We start from the raw sequence: 24,250 nt of genomic DNA, 5'->3' as shown, positions 1-24,250 counted from the left end.
AGACTTCCAAAAGTTTAGTAATATTGTACTGTACTGTACTGTACTGTACTGTACTGTACTGTACTGTACTGTACTGTACTTCCAAACCTTTAAAGATGTACTGTAGGTAACATTAGACTTCCAAAGGTTTAAGAATAAAAGTATTACTATATAAAACTGTATAAACAGTACTGCAGTGAATAAGACAATGCAAAGGGAGAAAACTAGGCAATAATAGGCCCCACAAATGGAAAATCTGAAGGTGTGGCTAGACTGATGATATAGAGTAAATGACAGCAGGTGAAAGCAAATGGATGATATAAAAGTAGACATTACTGGATAAAAGTAGTGATTATTCCACAGGACAATTGAAATAAATGTAAAATGAAATGCAAGCACTACAAAGGAATAAGTTTGTTATTGTAGCTGATGAGGAGTTTGCGTGCCCAGAGAAAACTTTTCTCCCTACACACAACAGTACAGTATAGTTTGGTTGGAATTAATTATTAAACTATAATCAGTTGCTTATTTTCACTCAGTGACCTAAATTACCTTTTTGATACAGTACAGTACTTGTTTTTCTTTCATGTACAGTATATCATAAACACAAAGAGTTATTGTATGTTGAGTCAAATACCTATAGTGTTATTTCCATTTATTTCCAACATACTCATTGCAAAATTGAGACACACATTCACCAGACATATAAATAATCACTTACAGCCACTTGGTCAAGAGTATCACAAATCAACAACATTTAATCCATCATTAATCACAAATCAACAACATTTAATCCATCAGAGTATAAAAGGTTTCCTTGAATGTATTAAAGACTTTAAATATTACAGTATTCTTATTACACCAATGAGTCATTCTAGTGAATGATAGTCATGGCACCAGGTGATATGTAACCAAACATAACACTTAATGTTACTGAATAGATTTACAAAAAAATTGAAGATCTTATATTCATGTCATTAATGAAAGAAGTTGCCACTGAATCAAAAACATTTATATTCTATGACTACTTGTTTCACCTTGTAGCGAGACATTACACGTAAGCAGAAACTACTTAAAATGCATGGGAATACATTTATAGCATGTAAACTCCATATTAAATGGACACAACCGAATCCCATGTTAAACTAGCTCACACACAGAGGAAGTTTCCATTTATGGATTTGTTTATACCTAAAGATGTTCACATGTTTCTCAACAATATGCCTCTTTTATTTTCATTTGAACACTAATCAATGCTTCATATCATGAAAGAATTAAGTGCAGAATGAAGCTAGATAAGGTAGGAGTAAATTTAAACTCAGGATATGTTTGCTTTATTTCTCCAAGTACTGTACAGTTTACAGTACCCAACTGCTGAAGCTTAACCCTCACGCCTCGAGTGACGTACTAAGACGCGGGCCTTTTCCCGCCACTGTTTAAATGCCCAGCGCGGGTTAACAGGTTCCAGTGTGACTATTTGCCTCTCACACCACACGCTCGGCCACAGGGAAGCTTCCTGAACATAAGTACCAACTTTTGTTTGTTTCATTTTCATTGTTTGTCCATTTTGTCATGTACTGTAGTATCAAAGTAATATTGCTAAAAGTAGTGTTGTTGTATTGTAGTGTAGTGTTACTGAAAAATATTTGTATGATTATGTTATAAATGTATTTATTTGTGGAATTATTATTATTTTATTCATAACTTGCTCTACCAAACTCAACTGTCAAAACAACACTGTCCCCTTATATCCCTTCCCCCTCCCTCCTTCAGCACTGCCAGGGAAGTTTCCAAGGATCAATATATAGTTGTTTTTTTGGGCTTATATTTTAATCATTTAAAAGGGTTAAAAAAAAGGAAAGGTTTTTATTTTTCTCGAATTACCCCCACGTGGGGGCTTAAGGGTTAAAACTAACCTCAATAGATCTCAGATTTAGGTTGTATTACCCAGTTTGGGTTATAAAGTACAGTACAGTACAGTACAGTAATTGTTTCTGGATAACTTGCTTTGAGATGCTCCTGAACACTGTTGTGCTACGGTGTCGACCTTGACATTTGATCGTCAACATTACTTTCTTTCACTCCCTTGTAATAACTAATCAGCTGACTTCTATAAGGCAACAACACAGCTGTGTGAAGAGCCAACTCAGGCTGAGCAATGCCATGATTCATGACCTCTTTACCCTAAAAGACATAAATCCAGATGGTAACTAGGTACAGTTGCAGAAATGTGTTCCTACACCCTGTGGTAACCCATGTCTCCAAGCAGCCAACCTATACAACCTATAGCAAACCTATCCACACAACCAATACACATTCATCCATAAATAACTGTAGATACTACTACTGCGACGGTGCCGTTTGGAGACACGGGTTACCACAGGGGTGTATGAGCACATTTCTGCAACTGTACAGTATACAGGAACACTAAAGCTTATTCCATTTAGAAGTAAAGCCACTGACATATATACTGTAGTCAGATACTGGCAACACTGACTACCCTACTTGGCAGGCATAATGGAGCATACTTTAAATACATTCACTTTACTTTATGTAATTATTTTTTGAAATGATCATAATCTTTTTCTCAATATTAATTTTTCCCCAAACTACAGATCAGGTACTGTACAGTACTTAATACTGAACAGTATGTGTAAAGTAAAAATAAATACTGAAGGGTCATTTAATTTACTGTACAGGTACACTGACTTTTTTAGAATACAGTATAGGAAGGCAGTGATGCTGGCACTACACTTGACTGCCTTCACTTCCCTAAGTGTAAAGTTAGGTACACTCCCTTTCACTAGTGCATTTACAGGGGGCTCATCATATAAACATTCCACATGTCGTTACATTGATAAATTTGTTTTAAAATTATTTTACTCTGATTCCATAATATGTTTACTGTTGCAAGTTTCCTTCTGTCGGATGTAAACAAACACAGGGCTGCCACACTGCACAAAACCTGACGAGCCCCTGTAAACACACCAGTGAAGAAAACTGTACCTCACACCTGGTCCAACTATGGATGCCCCAAGCACAAACCAATGACCTTAAGGGCAGAAAGCAAGGGCTTTTAAGTACTATACAGTATGTATATCCATGTCTATTCATTTTAAACTATTCAATTAATTAGTTACATTAAAATCACTGAGGCATACTGTTAATAAACAATTACTCTGAAAGAAATATAGAAATGCTACAACAGGTGGACTTCAGGTACACACTTTTAAGCTTCTGTCTAAAACAAAGAAGTTGTAAAGCTGGATGGATACACTACATGCCGACTGGATAAAACTATTGGACTGATACCATATAAAACACATTTACAAGAAACAATACTTTCTACATAATAATTATTTTTCCTTGTCATGATTAAGTTTACATTTTGTAAACTAAGATTTTCAGGTACTGTGACATGCTTTATCTTTTTAAATCCCCCCTCAATTTGACCCTAAAGTAATACAGTACTGTATATCCTTGATATTCAACTGGGCACCAAGTTCTAAGAGGGCCAAACTGAACCATTAGGAGTGGGACCAATCCTTAAGGCTCCCACTACTAATGGACCCAAATCTTTTACCCCCAAACCTAATGGTTAGGTTAAGCGAGGGCCATTTGAGTCATAACCTTCCATTTGTCATCAGCATCACAGAGATATAAATACAGTATTAAATAAATAAATATATGTATATACAGTATATATACAATAAAACTAACTATCACAAAAAGTAACGTTCACTTTTTAAGCTCGGTTTCTTGAATAGGTAAAGACGTCATAGGCTTCCAAATTTTCACACAGAAATGCCTCTCATTCTTTGAAAATAAAATACTGTAAATAAAACTGGGTTCTGATCACATAAGTACAGCATGTTTTATCTGATTAATAACATCACCGTGATTACAATAATATTTCTGAGAACTTTTTGAAAAATACAGTATAAACATGGCATAATGATTTGGCATTTATCTGGGCTGATTTCGTGTAAGGAAAAATTATTTAGACAACAAAATGTAGCTATCAAATAGCATTGGAATGGATTTGAGCAACCTTCGGTTTATCTTATGGAAGTAAATTTGTACCTAACTTTGCCTTATGAGGCAGACATGTGCAGGTTTTTCTTTAGTCACCCCAAACAGTCACACACTGCCAAATACTTGTACTGTATATCTTCTTTCATAGATAAAAATGTCTCTCTTTCCTTAACCATGTCTAAGTTCTTATTTTTCTTCTGCCGTATGGTTTGCAATTACTGTATAAAAAAATATCTTATGTATGAGTGTCACTTGTAAAAATATATTATAATTTATGAGTAAATTCATGGCTCTTTAGGTTGTATTTCTGAGAGGAGCGGTATGGACAGTGTGCACACGCAAATGGTTTCTCTCCAGTGTGCGTACGTATGTGCTTTTTCAAATGGTCTTTCCTAGCAGTGGAGTAGACACAGTAGGGACACTGGTGCCTCTTCTTAGGGGCATCTCCTCCACCAGTCCTCTGACCACTGCTGCCCAGTCCCACCTGCGGAGATATCTCGCTTACTACTCTTGAATACCGAAAAAAGTTATTGATATTCAAAGCAAAATTTTATTAAAATTATAAAGCACAGATATACAGCAAGCAAGTTACTACAATAAGAGTCTTATTTAATAGTCAAGAATCTACAGGAAACAAATACAAGTGACATGTACATTACCGGAGTGCTGGGGGAAGATTCTTAATGGGATATTCTGCTTGACATGCAGGTAAACGACTTGGTGGATAGGAAGAAGCAAGGTTTCTACCAACTGGGGTTCTTGACACTGTCCAAAACTTATATACAGTACTGTATTGTATTGTTCTTTAACTCTTTTCCATTGGGAAGTAGTGAATGCCTTGTCTAATCTAACAATCTCATTACTTTTCAATCTAATGTATTATCATGTACAGGTATGATGAGGAGTAAGTCTTCAGACTCAAATTCCCTTGTAACCTGTTTGATTATGGAGTAAATTTGACAAATAAAATATATACATATTTTCATTTCATCATTACTATATTCTCTACAGCTTGCTAGAGGATAGTCTCTTGCAACACTCATCAGCTAAATACTGTAAAAGCAAAAACTTACATACATTACTTACAATTTATACTGTACCAAATTACAGTAGTATATCCCCAATTATATATGTGATTGAAATCAGGGTACGTTTTCATATACTGTACTGCACTGTAAAGTATACGTTAAAAGGCTGGACATAATATAATGGACTCATTTGATAGTGCATGAGCGGAGCACAGGAAAATGTATAGTACAGTATTTTACAGTAATTTCAACTAGTCAAGAAACTTATGATAATCAGGTTCAGGAGTACTGTACTGTATTGTACTATGAAATTTCATTAAAAAACACTAAACACATCATCAACACTTTATGAGCATTTTCCATGCTTGCATGGGCTAATTGTAATTACCTGATAGTAGCTGTTGGGTAAAACCACAAGGGTGGCCTGCCCCTCTCCATCACAACCACATAAACCAGAAAAATGCAGTAGAGACTAGGGGCTGAACACAGCTATTATGACCCAGTTGCCATCAGGCATGTTGAAGAAAAGTTTTATGGCTAGATGCCGTAATGCCAACAAACATGCATGTGTAGTAGAGTGGAAGTAAATTAGTTGAAACTTCATGACACTATTAAGTAACAAAAAATCCCCCCTAAAAAATTAATTAAATCTTAAATTATCATCAAGGGTTAACAGTGTATTGTACTAAATTCCCCTGATTACTGTATTCATTATGAACCAGTATTAAAGCTTGAAATTAGCTTCTGTGGTAAATATGTGTGGATGAGTGTTTTTACTGTACAACACTTTCATATACTGTATACAGTATAAAGTAAGTGTGAGGTGAAATAAAACAATGAAAACTGTGTTCTGATCCCCACTAATACTTCGTTGACTTCCCTTTCCTCTTCAGACAGTCCTTCAACTGAGTCAGCGAGGTTCTGAAGCCAAGTAGTCTATGTTTGTCCGGATATCACAAACAGCCGCCTCGTGCTTAGATAGAGAGGAAGTGTCCCTGTTACGCAAGTTTTGTTTCATAAGATCCCACAAGTTCTCAATTGGGTTTAGATCTGGTGAATTGCCGGGCCAGTCATTAAAAAACTCAACTTCACTGTCCATAAGCCAATCAGTAATGTATTTAGCACCCCCCAGCCCCCTGTCACCCACCAACACAAGTATCAACAGGTGAACACTACCTATCACCATCACTGGTAGGTGAGCAACAGCAGTCCTTCCACCTGCCACCCATCAGCAGGACCTCACCTTACAGGTAACAAAACCATCTAGAGGACGACCTATGCATCTCTGTGGGTACTGTACACAAGAAATAAACAGCCAGGGTCGTGCTATACGATGTAACCCATGTGAAGAATGGGTGCATGAAAGATGTACAGGCTTTGTAACAATGGAGGAATATAACAGTCTGTCACCGAGTGGTTCAATTCCCAACTTTGTGTGTAAGATACGCCTAGATGCTCAACAGTCTATACCACTACAGTCAAACCTCGAAAATTCAGAACTCTAAAGTTTAGAACCCCAAAAATTTGGAAAATTTGATGCCTCAGGACCATTATTCGAAAATTAAAAAAAAAAAATTAAAAAATTTGGATGGGCAGAATTTTTTGGGGGGTATAAGAAGGAATAAAAACACACTTATGATTGAAAATAAACCATTTTAAACACATCCTATACAGTACTGCACTGTATTAGGAGAATTAATTATTTTATGATATACAGTATAATAATACGTACTCAAAATATTTCAATTTAACTCACTAGAACTCTTAATTCACTGAATTCATCTCCAAATGCACTGGCAGATGTAAACAGAGCCAGGCAGTGTGGTTAAGCTGTAGTAAACATTGTATGAAGCTTACACACAATAAATTATAATACTGTATAGGCAAAATTTTTGTTCTATATCAGGTTTTTTGTGTTGAAAATTTTGAAAATTTACTCCATTTCCATAATGTCGACTTTACGGGCCATATCCCTAATTTAGTGGTCATAATTGCTGCACAGCCTTTACAATTTTGTCACTTGCAAGATCTGGCCCAAAATCTGCTTTGTTTTGATACAACATACCGTACTGTACAGTGGAGTCTCTTGCTGACAAGGAAGAGTCCACTATATTTTGCCATACTGTATGTAACCGTCATTATGGCTCCCACTAAGTTGTAGTGATGGGTTGTCAGACCACAGCTTACATCTCAGAAACAGTCCAGACCTGACCCGACATTAGGGGGGTCAAGTGTAAGGGTAACCCTCGCGGCCACTCAAGGAGTTACAAATCAACTAGCTCCCCTTCTCATGTCACACGGCCCCAACAAACATGTAAGAAGCACCTGCCGACTCTCTCCCAATATACACAACTACAGTACATCTCAGACAAGGCCCAGACCTAACCTCAGATTAGCCAGGTAAAATGTAACCCTCGAGCCCAAGTCAAGGGGCCACAAATCAACCAGAGCCTCTCATGTCACACGGCCCCACCAACGATGTTAACAGGCAAGCATTCATCTGAAGATTTCTCCAGAATATACAACAACTTATAGTCTCAGAAAAAGTCCAGACCTGACCCTACATTAGCGAGGGCAAACGTAAGGAGACCCCGATCAGCTCAACCTGGCGTCTCCCAATATATAGGACGTCGTAACCCCTCCCTCGGGTGAGAGCAAGAGGCGTGTCTTGTAACCAAGAAGGGCCAGCAACTCGTCCCCAGTCCTGCTCGTAGCCCTCTCGACAGCGAGAGGGAGTCAGAGAGACAGAGTCGAGAGAGACACACAGGGATCGGAGGAGGTCCTACAGCCCAGTCCTGCTCACAGGAGGAGAGTCACGCAAGACTTCCTCCCGACTTCCCTCGGGTGTCCCAGCTAAGCAGATCGCCCTCGACACCAGTGTTCCAGCTAAGCAGTCTCCTGCTAGGCCTCCCTAGGTCACGTGAGTTTTGTCAGAGCTTTCCATCGGATGAGTTACTTACGTGAAGTGTATTCATTTCATGTTAGTGTGAAGAATCAGTGTCTAGTAACGTAATATGATGTCCTAGTAGCGTAAATATCGTGTCCTAGTAGGGTATGTGTCATCTGGAGGAGGCTTAATTTTTTTTTTTGAGTTTGGAAAATCGCCCATGGTATTAATGATGTAGTTCTATAGCAGAATCATGTGGATATCTTCTTCAGATTTGAAAAGTTTTTCATTTTTTGCTAGGTAATTTAACTTAAATCTTATGAAAATTCAGTATTCCCACCTTTACCAACACCACTAAATAGCTTATTTAAAGTGAAAGTAAATGTATCAGGTTAATTTATTAGGATGAAAATGATCCAGAATAGTGAAACGTAATGATCTGACACATTTATTAAATTTCTAATATTCTATAGGAAAACAAAATCATCAAACACAAAAACCGGTTTTACTACTACGACCCGCAAGTTACTGCACACCATAGAGAACATGTCTTCTTGCTTCTGTTTCTACTCATCATCACCTCCCTGGGCTGACCACCTGAGCCCGGATGTAGCCTTCCTCCTCCTCCTGGCTGTATCGCGACTGCTGGCCTGGCCACTTGCTGTACACACACAACGCCTATACTCTGGGTGTGCGAGGGCCAGTAGGACATGCATGGGGTTGTCCAGAAAGCTCTCTGACTTGAACATTGGTGAGGCTGCAGGTAAGAGGGGGCTCACTGCCAGCCTGATGTTATCCAGATCTATGAGATCAGTGAGGGTCTTGGCACTAGATTGACTTCAGGAGTCTTCCTGACCCTAAAGGAATTGGCTACCAACTGATTCACAGTGCCCAGATCTCTACAAGTCTCATATCCAAGATCTTTTTGACTGCCACTCTTCTTCTCCTCCTCATCCCACGCAGAGCATTGTCTGCAGAACTGCCTCGGATGAGCATACCAGAAGATCTCCCTCACAGTCTGCTCCACAATCTGAACAACCTTCCTTGGCTGACTCTCGAGCTCAAGCTGGAAGAGAACATGCTTCGGACCTTCGGAGAACGAAGATTTGACCCTTTGGTGTTGAACCAATTCTAAGGGCAGACACTCACGATGAATTGGCACAAGTCCAGGTTGTGAAGCTGGTTCCTTTCAGTTTATGAGATGGAGCCACCCTAAATTTGCAGAACCTGAGAGCCAAGTAGAGCCAATTTCCAGAATGCGAGACTGACCCACCTGCAGGTAAGCAAGTCTATCAGGCATGACCCAGTTTTGATGGCACCATGCAAATCCAAAAATGGCCAGTACTCAGGCCGCCACGACAGTATGTGCAAGCTCAACGAGGGAGGCCAACTGCATTTTCAAAGCTCGGATTTATTTCTAACTCAGTGGCATAGTCTGTACATCTTGCCAGAGAACAGACCATCTGTTGTTTGAAAGAGTCTTGCCATCCAGCTCCTGGATCAGATGTCTGAGTGGCAACTCGTTGGTGTGGAGGTCACAAACAATCCAGACCAGCTTCCTCCCAATCTTCCGCTCTATCCACTGTATGACTCCCCTTGCCACCCTGTGTTCGTGTTGGTGCTGTCCCCTCCAATGGCCTGCAGGGTCTGGTCTACGTTCCTCTCTTTGAGCCAGTTCACAATGTTATCTGCCACTCTCTCAGCTGGTTTCCTGATGTCATCTTTCTCTGGAGTGAAATGCCACAAATACTTCCCTCCTGGTTCACTGCAGCAGGAGTAGTGTTCCTCCTTCACCATGGCAGGGAACAACTTGTCAGAATCTCCAACTTTCATGGCAACACTTTAGTGTCATCCTTCTCCCATCAAAAACAAACAATTGATTCCATTTTCTCTTATCCCTATCAACCTCTCTTCTAGGTTACTGACAAGGTTCCCTAGCCTCTCATTTTGTTATGATTCATCAACAGGTGAACACTATCAGGTGTTATCAAACCACCGTCAATCCAGGCAGCTGTTGCTATCTCTGCAGTTTCCTCTTGAGACCAGTGTGGTGTCGTGATGCTGGCCAGAGCTATGCTCGATATCTTTCCCATTTCGAATCTTGGTATGCTCAAAGTTTGGGGATCATTATTTTCGTTAGGGACAAAGTCACCATTCTCCTGTCAGCACTCGACCAGCTATGCGAAAAGTCATTAAACCTGAATCAGCTTGACTCCAATCATCGGCCTTTTTCCCTCACCCTGGCCTTCTCAAGCTCCTTTTCCTCGCAACTCTTTCTCCTCTTCTGTCTCTCTGTGGTGCCTCCCCTGTCTCTTGACTCCGGAATATCTTGGCTAGAAATCATGAGAGCCCCTATACTGCCAGTCTTCTCTTCAGCCGACAAATGCCAGTTCGATCACAGGAATTCCCAGTTCACGCTGGTAAATACTACAGGAGATGTGGGCCAGATTTACAGCCACGATCGCATTCAAACTCAGGACACAGAGAACAATTGGGCACTTGCAAGTAATTATGTCGTTAACTGGTCCCAGTTGCTTGGCAAAGCTGTCTCTAATCAAAAGCTTTTCTCTCCCAAGAGAGATATCTCTTGCCTTTTCCCAACTGGCTAGCAGTCTCTCACTAATCTTCTGACTTGTTATGACTGGAGGCTTGAACTGAGCGTTAGCCAGAGTGTACTGTGCCAAGACAGCTTTGGTCATATCACTGGCAACGTCTTTGTTTGTGTAAGTTCTTTGGTTCTTTTCACTGATTTGCCTGATTAAAACACCGTATCTCAAAGCATCTCTCAATGTAGGCAACTCCGACTTCAGGAGCTCTCTCCCAGACCCAAGATAGTGACTGAGATGGCTGGATTTTTGGTTCCTCGTCCTGACACAAGCAGCCATCGCAAATATTATCAACTTATAAATGCATCAGAATCTGAAACAGAAAAAAATATTGTTAGTTGGGTTGTTAAAGAATGAAGTCAGAAAGCAATGTTCACCATTTAATTGTAATGCACTAATGCAGCTGTACGTTAGATTTTCGATAAATTTCACGCTAAAATTTACCTAGCAAAAGGTTGCAAAATATTGAAACTGAAATTATTTTCTGTTTATATACACTAAAATCTACCAAAACAGTGATGGGCCATTAGTTTTAGCTGATCTTCCTTCCTATGACACACCCTAGTGTCCTAGTAACTTCAATAGAAGGTGTTATTAATGTGTCCATGTCATGTTCGTAATTAATAAAGAGTTGTAACGAAGCGGTGTTTGAGAAGTCGCCCTTAAGACATAATAGATGTGTGTTGACGCATAAGATAAGTGTAAGTCCAGACTAAATAACTATCACGGCCACACTACCAAAGTCTTCCTCTCTTTTATGCTCTCTTACTAAATATTCTACCTATATATATGTAATCTTCTTCTTGTGAGATTTGTCTCATTATAAAGTACAGTAAAATATATCTATTGATACCTCACCAACAACCAGTGGTACGATACATAAACAAAAGTTCCTTACAATTTCGAAGAAGGTCGAGATGTTGAGAAAAATATTAAAGGGGAAAGTTTGTACACACGTTATGTGAAGAGTACGGTACAGGTGTTGATAATTCTACCATTTATGATTTAAAGAAGCAACAAAAAAATATCTTCATGTTCTATGCTGAAAGTGACACATGCAAGTGTGTTGATGAGCGTATGAAACCACATCAATCAGTCAGTGGTTCATAATAAGGTCAGGTGTGAGCGGTTTTTGACACGCCGAAAAGAAAAGGTTCCCATGTCTGTTCCAATACTTATGGAACGAGCCTTAGTTTTCCATAAAGCCTTAAACCAGAGCCAAGAATACTTATACTCACAAGGTTAATTGCATTAATTTAAGAATAGACATGGTATTCACATGTTAACATCTCACAGTAAGAAACTTCCTGTCGACCAAGGAGCAGTAAAGACTTATGTGAATGTTTTTTCAGAGTTACTGGTGGATGAGGAACTTACTCCAGAACAAATATACAATGCAGATGTGACTGCTGTGTACTTCGTAAGACACTTTTTGTTGCACACGAAAAGAAGGTTGAGAAAGGCAAAGAGGCTAAGGATAAGCATACTGCCCTTACGTAGACAAATGCTGCTGGGATGCACAAATGTAAATTAATGGTAATAGGGAAGAATGTTTCTGAATGCACCTTATACAATATAAATGAATAATAATATGGTCACACAAGAGATGGGATGCCATTGTTTTTCAATCATTTTTTTTATTTCAATATTTATTCCTTGATAAATGAAGCAGGATCCTAGTGCTGTCACTGGGTACCCCTGTACAATAACACCAGAAGCATCTGGCAAGTGTCACAAATATATACAGTACAGTATAAATATTATAAAGGTGCTAACTAAAGCCTAAGGAACAAAGGATGTTCCTTCAACACATCATCAATATTATTTACATAATACCTGGCCAGTATGGGGAGGATCATCGTGTCTCCGTCAGGGGGTCGTGGAGTGGTGGTCCAGCAAGCGTCACAGAAGCGTTGTGTGTGGGGACATCTTAGGAGGCAGTGAACAAGGGTGCGGCTGTCGGGTCTTCTGCATAATACACAAGAGCGTTGCTCAGGGGATGCGGTGATACCAATCTCCCAAGCAAAGTCATACCCATTGATGATATGGGCAGCAATCATATCCATTTTCCATAGACATAAGAGAGGTCTGGAACGGAGGACATCGTACCAGGTGGGCGGGGAGTCCAGGGGGATGGCTGCTTCCCGAGCTACTCTCTGTTTGCGGCGAATTTGGGTCCTAAGCTGTAAAAGTGTTCGAGGAACAACGTAGTCAGGTGTGGCCTTGATACAGCCAGTCTTGGCAAGGCCATCTGCTGCCTCATTCCCCAAGATACCAACATGACTGGGTATCCATAGGAATGTCACAGGACGGCCTGCATCATGAAGAGTTGATGCTAACCCTCATATTCGGAGGATGAGGTCCTTATTTTCCCCTGATCCAAATGCGATCCCGTCGAGAGCAGACCTGGAATCGCAGCAGACAAGCAAGGGGCAGAAACCATCGGCTTCTTCCTCAGCGAGAAGGGCAACCTGGGTGGAGGATGCCTAGTCAGAAAGTTTGATAGGCTCAGGGGCATCAGGACGGGAGATGTAGACACCAGCCCCAGCCCTACCTGTAGCGGGATCAACAGAGCCATCAGTGTAGAGGACGACCCTACCTGGGGACCAGTGGGCAATCCTGGAGAGGTGGTATTTGCAGAGAATAACAGGGTTCACGTGGGATTTTGGGAGCGGTCCTCCGAGGGCAACCACTTCAGGTTGAAAATCCAGCCAGGGAGAAGGAGACGAACCAACAGCAAGGGTGACAACAATATCAGGCAGGAGGTCGTGTTCCTGAAGGGCTCGCCACTGTCTTCTAGATGGAGGTCGGCCTCAGGCAGTAGGAGTCAAGTTGGCTTGGACATAGTTGCCCCGAGGATCCCGTAGAATGGAAACAGTAGTTTTTAGGTAAAAGTCCTGGACATGATCCTGTAAAGGGGAAAGACCAAGTTCGATATATAGAGAAGTAGAGTGTGTCCACTGAGGGGCCCCAAGGATGACAAAAGCAGCTTTCCTCTGGATAACTTCGAGACGGTTGACAACAGTCCGACTAATGTTGACGAGGGCAGGGGCGGCGTAGTCGACACAGGAACGGACAAAGGACTTGTACATGGTGAGAAGTACAGGGATGGTGGCACCAAGGGAACCCCTGCACATGATAGAGAGGGGAGCGAGAAAGCATATGTCTCGCAGACAGCGGTCTTCAGGGATCTGACAACGTGTGCGAGTTACATACACACCCAGGTATTTTGTCTCATTAACCCAATCCAAGGGTCTCCTGAAAAGAGAAGGGGGGAGGTACAACACGACCATACCACATGGCTTTCGTTTTCGCAGTTGAAAGAAGGAAACCAAGTAAATCACACTCTCTGGAGACCAAATCAAGGGCTTCCTGCATGTTGAGGTAGTCAAGGGCTTGGAGGAGGTCATCGTCGGCATATCCCGAGTGAACAACTTCTGTCGGCCACGGGAGAGATGCAATGGAGTGCATGAGTGTGTTAAACAAGGTAGGACTCAGGGCTACACCTTGAGGGGTGCCGAGGTTCATTTCTTGAACAGGAGATAAAGAGCCTTCAACGCAAACCCGGGCCTGACGTCCAGTGAGATAAGAGACGATCCATTGAAGAAGTCTCCCTTTAACCCCTAACCGTGCAAGTTCAGCTAAAATGAGGGCAGGCTGAGCTGTATCAAAGGTTCCCTTGATATCAAGGAAGACAGAGACGCGGGCAGTCTGATTGCAATAAAAGGAAGCAATGGAGTGTGCTGTGCTGCGAGGTTGTATGAAACCATTGAGGGAGTTGTGGAAGCCGCCTATGGTGTGAAGAAGGCGACGATGGAGTATCCTCTCCATCATCTTGCAAACACAGGAGTTAAGACTAATGGGTCGATATTTCCCAGGATCTCCCGGCTTATGGATGGGGATAATAGTGAAATTTTTCCAGTTAGACAGGAGAACCCCATGTTCATAAGACATTTTGTAGAGAGCAAGCAAGGGGCCGTTAGGAATATTAGTACAGTGGTCCCTCGTTAACATACACAATTCGTTCCAGAAGGTTGTTCGTTAACCGAAAATTTTGTTAACCAAATCCATTGTTTCAATGGGATATTGGGTGTAATTGGTTCCAGCTCACAGAAAAGCACATTTAAAGTAAAAAAAAAAAATGCAGTAAAGTACACTTACTTTGAGGTGTGTATGTACAAGGTTCCTAGTTGATGATAATGATGATGATGGGAATTAGAAGTGGGGGTGGAGGGGAAGGGAGAAGAGAAGGAAGTGGGGATGGAGGGGAAATCACCTTTCAGGAGACCCATGCTTGATGCAGAAATTTCACTGATAAAATTTTAAGTTCACTGGGTGTAATTCAAGATTATTTTCCTTAAATCAACACTGCACTGCACTATATATTATCAATATGTTAACTAAAGTTCAGAATGACCAATAATTTCAATGAAAAATGAAAATATATTCAAGACACCAACAAAATAGATGCTCTCTCCACAGTTTTCAAAGCCCAACTGATGCCATGTAGCCGACTCACGCATCTGATTGGCGGTACAACAAACTAGTTCCCTGTACTGCGTTTACAGTAGTACCCCGATTTACGCAGTCAATTGAACCCACAGGGTACCGAGGAAAGTGAAAACCGCGTAAAGTGAACAACAGAACATATGGGATTAATTCCAATAGAGACTGGCCTGACCCCCAAACTCCACTTTTTCCGACACAATACCTATGTTGTTGTAAAAATAACATCTAAATTTTATGATGGTATGCTCACACAATTAATATTTAAGAGAAATACAGTCGCCAGGTTAATGTCCATTCAAATAATGGACTCATTACACCCCCCCTCCCCCCTCTTCCCAGCTCACTAGCTCATACCTCTCTGAGAAATGATTGGGTGAAAACACTAGATTTTAACGTTTAGTAATAAATAATACCTCAGACTAAAGTTAGGATAATATAATTGGTGGGATGATCAGTGGGGGCAGGGGAGGTAAGAGCAGCACGAACAACAGGCTCAGACGCATCGATGCGAGCCTGCACTGCCTCCTGCATCGGATCTGGAAGTGCCTCAGGGGAGGAAGCTCGTGCCCAGTCCTCCATTAAAGAGCAGGCAATGGAGGCGGAGTCAGGGTGGGGAGGAGGCTTCCGTCAAGTACCCCGTATAGCATTAATCCGATTCCATACATAAGAGGTTGACAACTGGAATGATAGAGACCCCATGAAGGAGAGCCAGTCCGCCTCACGAATTCGCCGACGCTCCTGAGTTGCAAAGGAGCACCAGTTTTTGAAGTCTTCCCAGTCCTCTGGAGAGCGAGACCTTCGTATAGCAGAGTGGAGATCACGGGTTACCTGCCGGAGATGTCTCATGGCAGGGATACGATACCAGTAGTTGGTGGCACTTCTGGGGTGACGGGGAGGGCGTGGAGGGATAGCGCGATTGACAGAGTCATACACGGCATCAACAAAATCAGCGCTGTAAGAGTCAAGGGACTGAGGGACAACATAGGAATCTGCCCAGGTAGAAAGGTAGTGGGTAAAGGAAGGAACAGCATCTTGTGTGAGACGAAGGCGAGGGGAACGATGAGGAGCTGATGTAGAGGCAGAGAAGGAGAGCCTTAGATGGGTAGTGTTACGAGTGAGCGTTCCATCGTTGGTTGTGGATTCGCAACGTGAACGTCTTTTCTTTGTGACGTCATTTCTGCCGCGTCCGCTCGCTTTGTTTATTTTAGTATGGGCCCAGCAGTGTTAAGTTAAGTACAGAGTATCTCCTTTCTTATTGTACAATATGTTTCTAGTGGTATAACGTGTAAACCTTGCTTGACTTTTATAGCACCAAGTAAAGTATTATTTGTGAAAGATTATTGTTAATCATATTTTGGAGTTCCACGGAAAATAACTTACTTATTTATGAGGTTTCGTGTGGTGGATAGACCACGTTGTTCATCGTAGTTTCTAGACTAAATATGTCTACTTTTGGGCTCATTATTTTGTCACTCGGTTGAGTCATTTATCTGATCAGATTTAATTTGTATTTATTTATTTTTGTACATACAGTTATACTTATTGTTTGTTTATTTGTTAATATATTCTGTTATTAAACTACTGCATGTATTTCAATATACCCCGTAGTAATGAGGTGATAATTTGGTGGGATCTATTCCTGGACCTATAGTACAAAGTGTAATTTGTGAATTTGTGATATTGTTACACCCTTAAGAGGCCCAAGGGTCGTAACAATAGTAACGGCAAGATGGTCACTATACAGAGCAGGCTCGGTGCAGACGGTAGGATGAAAGGAGGTATGACCGTTCAATAGTAAGCCAACATCAAGGAAACTATGGGGGAGGCAAGTAGGATCGTCAAGACAAAGAAAGTGAACATCATCATCCCCATTAAGAAACTGTGATAGATGTGATCCATTAAGGGTACATGGCGTGGGATGATCCGGAGTAAGAGTGGGATGGCGGGCATTAAAGTCGCCAAGAACAATAGTGGGAACCCCATCATGGAGGTCGTGAAGAACCTGGGGGTCCAGAGAATCACTTTTGAAATGAACATTGACTACACGAAGGGTCCGGTCACCAAGAGTAAGGGAGACAAAGTAATTCAGATGGGGGTCCATGTGAGTCAGGTGAAGGGAGACGAACAGATGGAACGGTGTTACGCACAAGGGTGAGGAGGCCATGAGCCTGCCCACGGTACCGAGGCAGGGTGTAAACAGTATAGCCAGAGAGGTGGAGTGGAGTAACATCGTCTGTGATTGTTTCCTGAAGTAGAGCAACATCTACTTGATGGGAGAACACAAACTGGGCGAGGTCTAAGTCCCAGAATGTTCCATTGTAAGAAGAGGAGGAAACGGCCTCCGGTGTGAGATGAGTCGGTGGGGCTAGACATGGGTTCCAGAGGAGGTACCAAATTATGTTGAGAAAAATGGAGAGGGAGGAGTGGGAGAGCGAGGGATGGATCCTCCATCTCGGGAGATGGAAGGAGGCGGGTCACCAGGGCTTGCAAAGTGCGCCCCTGTTGGGTCAGGGTGTCCAGAATGAGTTGTTGTTGTTGCCTCTGCAATGTTGCAGTTGTTTTCACAAGCAAGTCGAGTTGGGCAGAGAGAAGGTTGATTTGCTTGGAGTGGCGATCCAGACGGAGAGTGATTGTTTCCATAGAACCAACTTGGTGTACCTGTGCAGGAGCTGGAGGTGGCGGCGAGGATTGGTGAGGGCCCGACTGGGCAGGTGGTGGTAGCGATGGAGAGGGACGGTGAGGGCTCAGGTGAGCAAGAGGTGGTGGTGACTGTGTGGCAGGTCCGGCAACGACCTTGTTCCAAGAACGGTAGGGAGAGGTAGGGAGGGGAGAAAGGATGGGTGGTGGGGGATGGTAGAGGAGAGGATGTCAATGGGAAATCCTTGGTGGATGGAAGAGGCAGTGGTGGATAGGAGTGAGGTTTGGTTGACAGGGGCTTCGTCAGAGACGAGGGCGGTGGTACAAGGTAAGTTTTCCCTGGGCGAGTGCTATGACGCTGTGGGCAGTTGGCATTCCAGGCGTGGTGACTGCCATGGCAGTTGACACACCGTGGAATAACTGGGATTTTGTTCTGAATTTTCGATTTGCATTCCACTGTGTTGTGAGGACCTGCACAGAAACCACAGGCGACCATCCTCGTGCACTTCCAGGTGCGGTGTTTCCACGATTGGCAACGACCACAGATTTTCGGAGTTCCAATAAATTGGTCGAGAGGACAGTTGTGAATAGGTCCTACATTCACCTTCGGAGGGAGGGGGCCCACCCACCAGCCAATGAGTTCGTTGGATGGACGTTTGGAGAAGAGGGCATTACTGGCCATCCCGGACACAAAGGCAAGCAGAAAATGGCCGCTAAGTGCTTAGTGACCACGAGCGCTAGCCGTCAAAATAACACTGTGCCCTTATCTCCCTCGCCACTGCAGCCCCAGGGAAGTTTCTAGAGGGTCAATATATAGTTTTTCTAAATTCTTTTTTATTGTTTTGTCATTTAAAAAGGTTAAAAAATTATTTTTGGAAAAAAAAAAGTTTCTCGATTTACCCCGCGTGGGGGATGAGGCCAGCGGCACACTAGCCCGGAGCGAAGGGGTCAAGCAAAAATAAAACAGTACAGTGGTCCCTCGGTTAACGAGCACAATCCGTTCCAGCAGGTTGCTCGTTAACCGAAACCATTGTTTCAATGGGTTTTTGGGTAATTGGTTCCAACTCACCGAAAATTGCTTAAATTCAACAAAAAAGGTCGAAAAGTACACTTACTTTGAGGTGTGTATGTAGAAGGCTCCTGGATGATGATGGGAATTAGAATGGGGGTGGAGGAGAAGGAAGAAGAGAAGGCATTGGGGTGGAAGAGAAGTCACCCCATGGCACCATTTCACCCATAAAATTTTAGTTCTCTTGGTGTAATTCAAGATTATTTTCTTTAAATCAACACTGCACTGCATTATATATTGTCAATATGTAAAATAAATTTCAAAATGACCAATAATTTGCTTGCAAACACAGAAAAAAGCGTTTAGTTGAAGAGAGTCTCAAGCAAAATGTTATTTCCACTGAAAACAGAGAGAGACTAACTCCTGTTTGTGTGTTCACAGGCTGGATGGCACGCCAGAAATTAATTTCTTTACCTTCAATTATGTTCAATAATTGTTAAAATGACAAAAAAAATTTAATATTAAACTTTTAAAATAATTGAATAGTATAAACTTCTTGATATTTACTAAAATAGTAAGGAATTTAAACCCTAAAACCGATTACTGCATTGGCGGACTAACACTACAGCTGGTGGAACGCCAAATGCAAGCTAAAAACATGTTGAGGTCGTGCTTATAAAACCGTTAATCGAGGGATTGCTCGTTAACCGGTTAAGAATCTTATGGAAGGTAAATCGTTAATCAAATCCGTTAATCGAGGAGCCGTAACCGAGGGTCACTGTACCTGTATAGTGTATAAGAAATATAAACAAATCTTAAGATACATAGTCGGCTTTAAGCAACTGATTAATTCATTAACACAAATAACAAAGTCCCCGGCTACCACTCTTGATCATATACTGTAATAAGTAATTCAGTCAAGTACGGGTCATTCCTGTTGGCCTTAGTAACCACGAAAAAATGTCAAGGGTAAGACAATACAGCATTAAGTAATCAAAATAGTCAATGAAAAATTACAGCACTAGACAGCAGCAGCAGAGCATTGTGACTGTCACACCCAACAGTGAGGTCCTAACACCTAATGATAAACACCCCAGGGAACCTGACCAGGCAGCAGTGTTAATCAGTCCACTCTGGATACAACCTTGAGTCGGCTTTACTCCTGACCATGAGATATCACAATGCCACTTAGCAGAGAAGAGTGAAGTACTGTGGCACCATACCACAGTGTCCCCATGACCACGAGAGGTCCTTCATGTCACTACCTATGGACAAGTCACTGCACCACATGAGGTCCTCCATGTCAACACCTACGGATGTATTACTGCACTTTGTGGCCTACGTGACCTCACACAGTAGGACAAGAGACCAGCCCCTGTAAATTATAAATTTTATGTTCTAATTCATGTTTCTTCTCTTTTTGGGAAGGAAAGCTTTTGTTGAATGGCCTACCTACCTTATATCTTTGTATGTAATAAGCTATTTCTGCCCACGATATATTTTCAGCCTTTTGCTATTGAATTTTTTCAATAAACCATTAATTATTATTATTATCACTATTTACAGGCACGCACACACACAGAGTCAGGCTCGGACAAAAGAGCGAGTTTAGCAGTCACTTCAAGGGACAGGAAATGTCACCCACATGATATGCTGCATACTTGTATCAGGTGCTAATTGGTGCATGGTTATGTGATGTAGCATTTAAAAAAAAAAGACCTAGAATTGCTTGAAACTCTTCAAAAAATTTTAAGCTATTTGTACTGCATGCAATGCCACAAGGTATTGGCAACAATTTATCACGGATATATCCGTGATCGGCGCCAGCCAACACCAACTGTTTATAACGGATATATTCGTGATTGACACGCAGCTTAATTAACTGTATCATAAGTCAGATCTGTAATAGGAAGTCGCTGGGAGATCCCTTGGGAGTCACATAAAAATACTTGACCTTGATCAGTCAAATACCAAGGTCAAAACCACCCAAAATTTGGAAAATTTTAAAATTAAACTTCAGAAACTGTTGGATAAAAATTCTTAAAATCTGGCATGTAAAATCTTTGTAGGACCCGTCACTGGTCCACTAAATAAAATGTGAATGAACAGTCAAATGATATAAAAAACCATGGGGTTTTATATTCCACTGGCTGTAGTGTGGCTGGGGCCAAATATGCCATCTCTAACTGTTTTGTTCAAGAACAACTGCCCCATGGACAATTGTCTGCACTGACATTTACTATGTTTTATAGAGAAAACAATGAGTTTACCATAACCTAACCTAACCCATGGATTCTATACTCTAGGACAGGGATCAGCAACCCTTATTTTAAAGAGGAATGAAGGGCCAACTGACAGTTTCATATTTCCACATTTTGTATTGCTAAAAGTCATGTTTCCTTAATTTTACAGAATGTTTAACTAAGCTAGTGACTAGTGCTATTATTTCAATGCAGAATATGTATATGCTGAAAGTAAGAGCTGTTGTTTATAAAAAATTTCTGACAATAAAATATAATCCTGCATTTTTTATTTTACATTCAATTCTGTGGAAGTGTTGACTTATGTTGGCTTAGTACACCTGGCGCCGATCGCTGATTACTTGCACCATTAAGTGGCTGACTAGCATATAAAGGTTGTGACCCTGCTCTAGAATGATGGTTCACTCCAAAGGGGCAAACCTATTCACCCAGAATAATGGGGCAGGGGGGTTCCTGATACCTCTTGTTATATGATGATTTCCTTACAAATATTAATATACCACTAACAATATCTGAGAGACTGTTTCCCTAATATGACACAAAAAGTTACTCAAAACACCCCAACAGCTATTATTTTAAGCAGTTAGTCCAATGAAGTGGTATTGTAATATATGGATGTGTGTACAGGCTGAGGATATGAGGCGCTTGGCATACAAATGACATATTGTACTCAACATACCCCAACATAGTATGTATTCTCTTCCTAGTCATTATTCCTCACACTTCTCTCCTTCAGTGCAGTCCTGATGTGTTTACATACACTCACCATTGAAGAATTTATTGTATATCAGTCCTGCACAAGAAGGTTAACATAACAATTGCAATATGCCATGTGCTAATGATATACAGTACAATAGAGTACAGTACTGTACAGTCTCTCCTCGACTTACGACGGGGTTCCGTCCCATACAACCAGGTCGTAAGTCGAAAAGGTGAAAATAATATAGAAATTCTAAAATGGGTGTCTCTTTTTCTTATCGGCACCACGAGAACTCTCACTTTTACGCTTAATTACAAACGAAATTTTTGTCAGTACACAGCGCGATCACTAACGTCGGTACTAGAAAATACGTAATTTGAAAAATATTTTATACGACTACGGCGGTCGTATGTCCGGGTTGTCCAAGTCAAGTATGTCTTAAGTCGAAGAGTACCTGTATATGATAATCAACCTTCAGATCTTTGACAAACAGAAATGAATTTAGTGTTCTGTATTTTATCTGATGGTGTAATGTGTTCAAGTTTCATTTAAACAATTTTATCAATACAAACTATGTTTCACACAAGGAAAATTTTACAGACACCCACCCAAATGTGAATGCCATCCCAATACTGTACTGTATGACCTTTGTTAACATGCATACAAAGTTGGAAATGAAGGTAAAGAAACTACTGTATACAGTATTACCCCGCTTAACGCGCTTTCACTTAACGCGCTGCATATACGCGGTGCCTTGCCAAAGCTGAACTTTCACTTAACGCGCATTTTCATCATATACGCGGTGAGTGTCCGGCTCGAGAGCTATTTTTAGATTCGCACCACCCCACCCGCCACCCTGCCTGACTGCCTGTTTTAGCTCATAAAATTCATACAAATTACTTCCAGCCAGAATATAATTTACATTGCTGGAATTTTATAATTTGTGATCATTTTGAATATAAACAACATATTTTGTATTAAACATACAATTTTAGATAAAAATTGTTCTCTAGGTAATTATGTTATCTTTTGTCCAAAATATATGACATTTATATTCAAAATATTCCTGGTCTTACAAGGAATCCAGCAATGTCAATTATATTATCCTAACTTTAGTTTGAGGTATTATTTATTAAAATTTAGTGGTTATCCCACATCTCCTTGGACGGTTGGTGGGGTGGGGAGGGAGGGACCGACTGACCGACCATCTGTTACCCTGTGAAGAATTTTTTTATTAACTGAAGATATTTGTTTTAGCTCATAAAATTCATACAAATTACCCGGTCAGAATATAATTTACATTGCTGGAATTTTATAATTTGGTGATCATTTTGAATATAAACAACATATATTTTGTATTAAACATACAATTTTTAGATAAAAATTGTTCTCTAGGTAATTATGTTATCTTTTGTCCAAAATATATGACATTTATATTCAAAATATTCCTGGTCTTACAAGGAATCCAGCAATGTCAATTATATTATCCTAACTTTAATCTGAGGTATTATTTAATACTAAATGTTAAAAACTCTTGAATGGAGGATTGGTGGGGGTGGGGGGAGGGTTGGGACTGACCACGCTGGAAGAGGGGGAAGGCAAGGTGGGGTATCTTTGATTGACAGATAGTGTCGAGAATATTTTTTTATTAACTGAAGATATTTGTTTTAGCTCATAAAATTCATACAAATTATCCGCCAGAATATAATTTATATTGCTGGAATTCTTACAATTTGCTGATCATTTGAATATAAACATCATAGATTTTGCATTAGACATACAAATTTTAGATGTAAAGTTTATTCTGAGTAAATATGTTATCTTTTGTGAAAAATATATGACATTTATATTCAAAATATTCCTGGTCTTACAAGGAATCCAGCAATGTCAATTATATTATCCTAACTTTAGTTTGAGGAATTATTTATTACTATACCTGGTTTTCCAAAAATTTCTAGGGAAGAGCCAGTGAGTGTAGTGTGAGAAGAGGGGAGGAAGTTGAGTCCATTATTTGAATGGACATTAACTTGGCTACTGTATTTCTTATTTCTCTTAAGTATTAATTGTGTGCATGTACCATCATAAAATTAAGATGTTATTTTTACTACAACATAGTTATTTGTCGCCAAAAGTGGAGTTTGGGGGTCGGGCTGGGTTCTATTGGAATTAATCCCATATGTTCTGTTATTCACTTAACGCGGTTTTCACTTAAAGCGGGACCCTCTGGGTTCAATTGGATCACAAGTAAGGGTACAACTGTACTCCACTATAACAGCATGTATTCCCTTCCCTTAACCAACTGCCAGAATTGACAACATACCCAACATTTGAGCTCAAGAACACTGAACTCTGTTTAGTTGTACAGTACAGTACAGTACAGTACAGTACAGTACAGTACAGTACAGTACATCAATTCTAGCAGTAGAGTATAAAAGATGATCACCATTTACTGTACTTATATTGGAACAAGTTAAAATCCAGCACCAAAATGTTTACCGTAGTTTTCTTTTTATTTTTAAATACAATACTGTATACTGCACTGTACTGTAGTAAAACAAAAGTAAAAAAAATAATATTCTTCTGATTTATCTCAGATGAA

General features: G+C 40.7%; 1 protein-coding gene across 7 annotated transcripts in view; it reads right to left on the bottom strand.

Moving 5' to 3' along the window:
- LOC121873819 (zinc finger protein 629-like) overlaps window positions 1–24,250 on the bottom strand; it is a 107,379-nt gene that overhangs the window by 53,246 nt on the left and 29,883 nt on the right. The window contains exon 6 of one of the 7 annotated variants that reach the window (XM_042377552.1): window positions 2,649–4,498. The exons of the other annotated variants lie outside the window; for them this stretch is intronic. Coding sequence (XP_042233486.1) covers window positions 4,280–4,498 — 219 coding nt within the window. The 3' untranslated portion in view covers window positions 2,649–4,279. Of the gene's footprint in view, window positions 1–2,648; window positions 4,499–24,250 lie in introns of those variants that run through there. 7 annotated transcript variants of the gene reach the window in all.

This window comes from Homarus americanus, unplaced genomic scaffold, assembly GCF_018991925.1.
Source record: "Homarus americanus isolate GMGI-L3 unplaced genomic scaffold, GMGI_Hamer_2.0 scaffold25827, whole genome shotgun sequence".
NCBI lineage: Eukaryota > Metazoa > Arthropoda > Malacostraca > Decapoda > Nephropidae > Homarus > Homarus americanus.
This window is presented reverse-complemented; position numbering and strand designations above follow the sequence as displayed.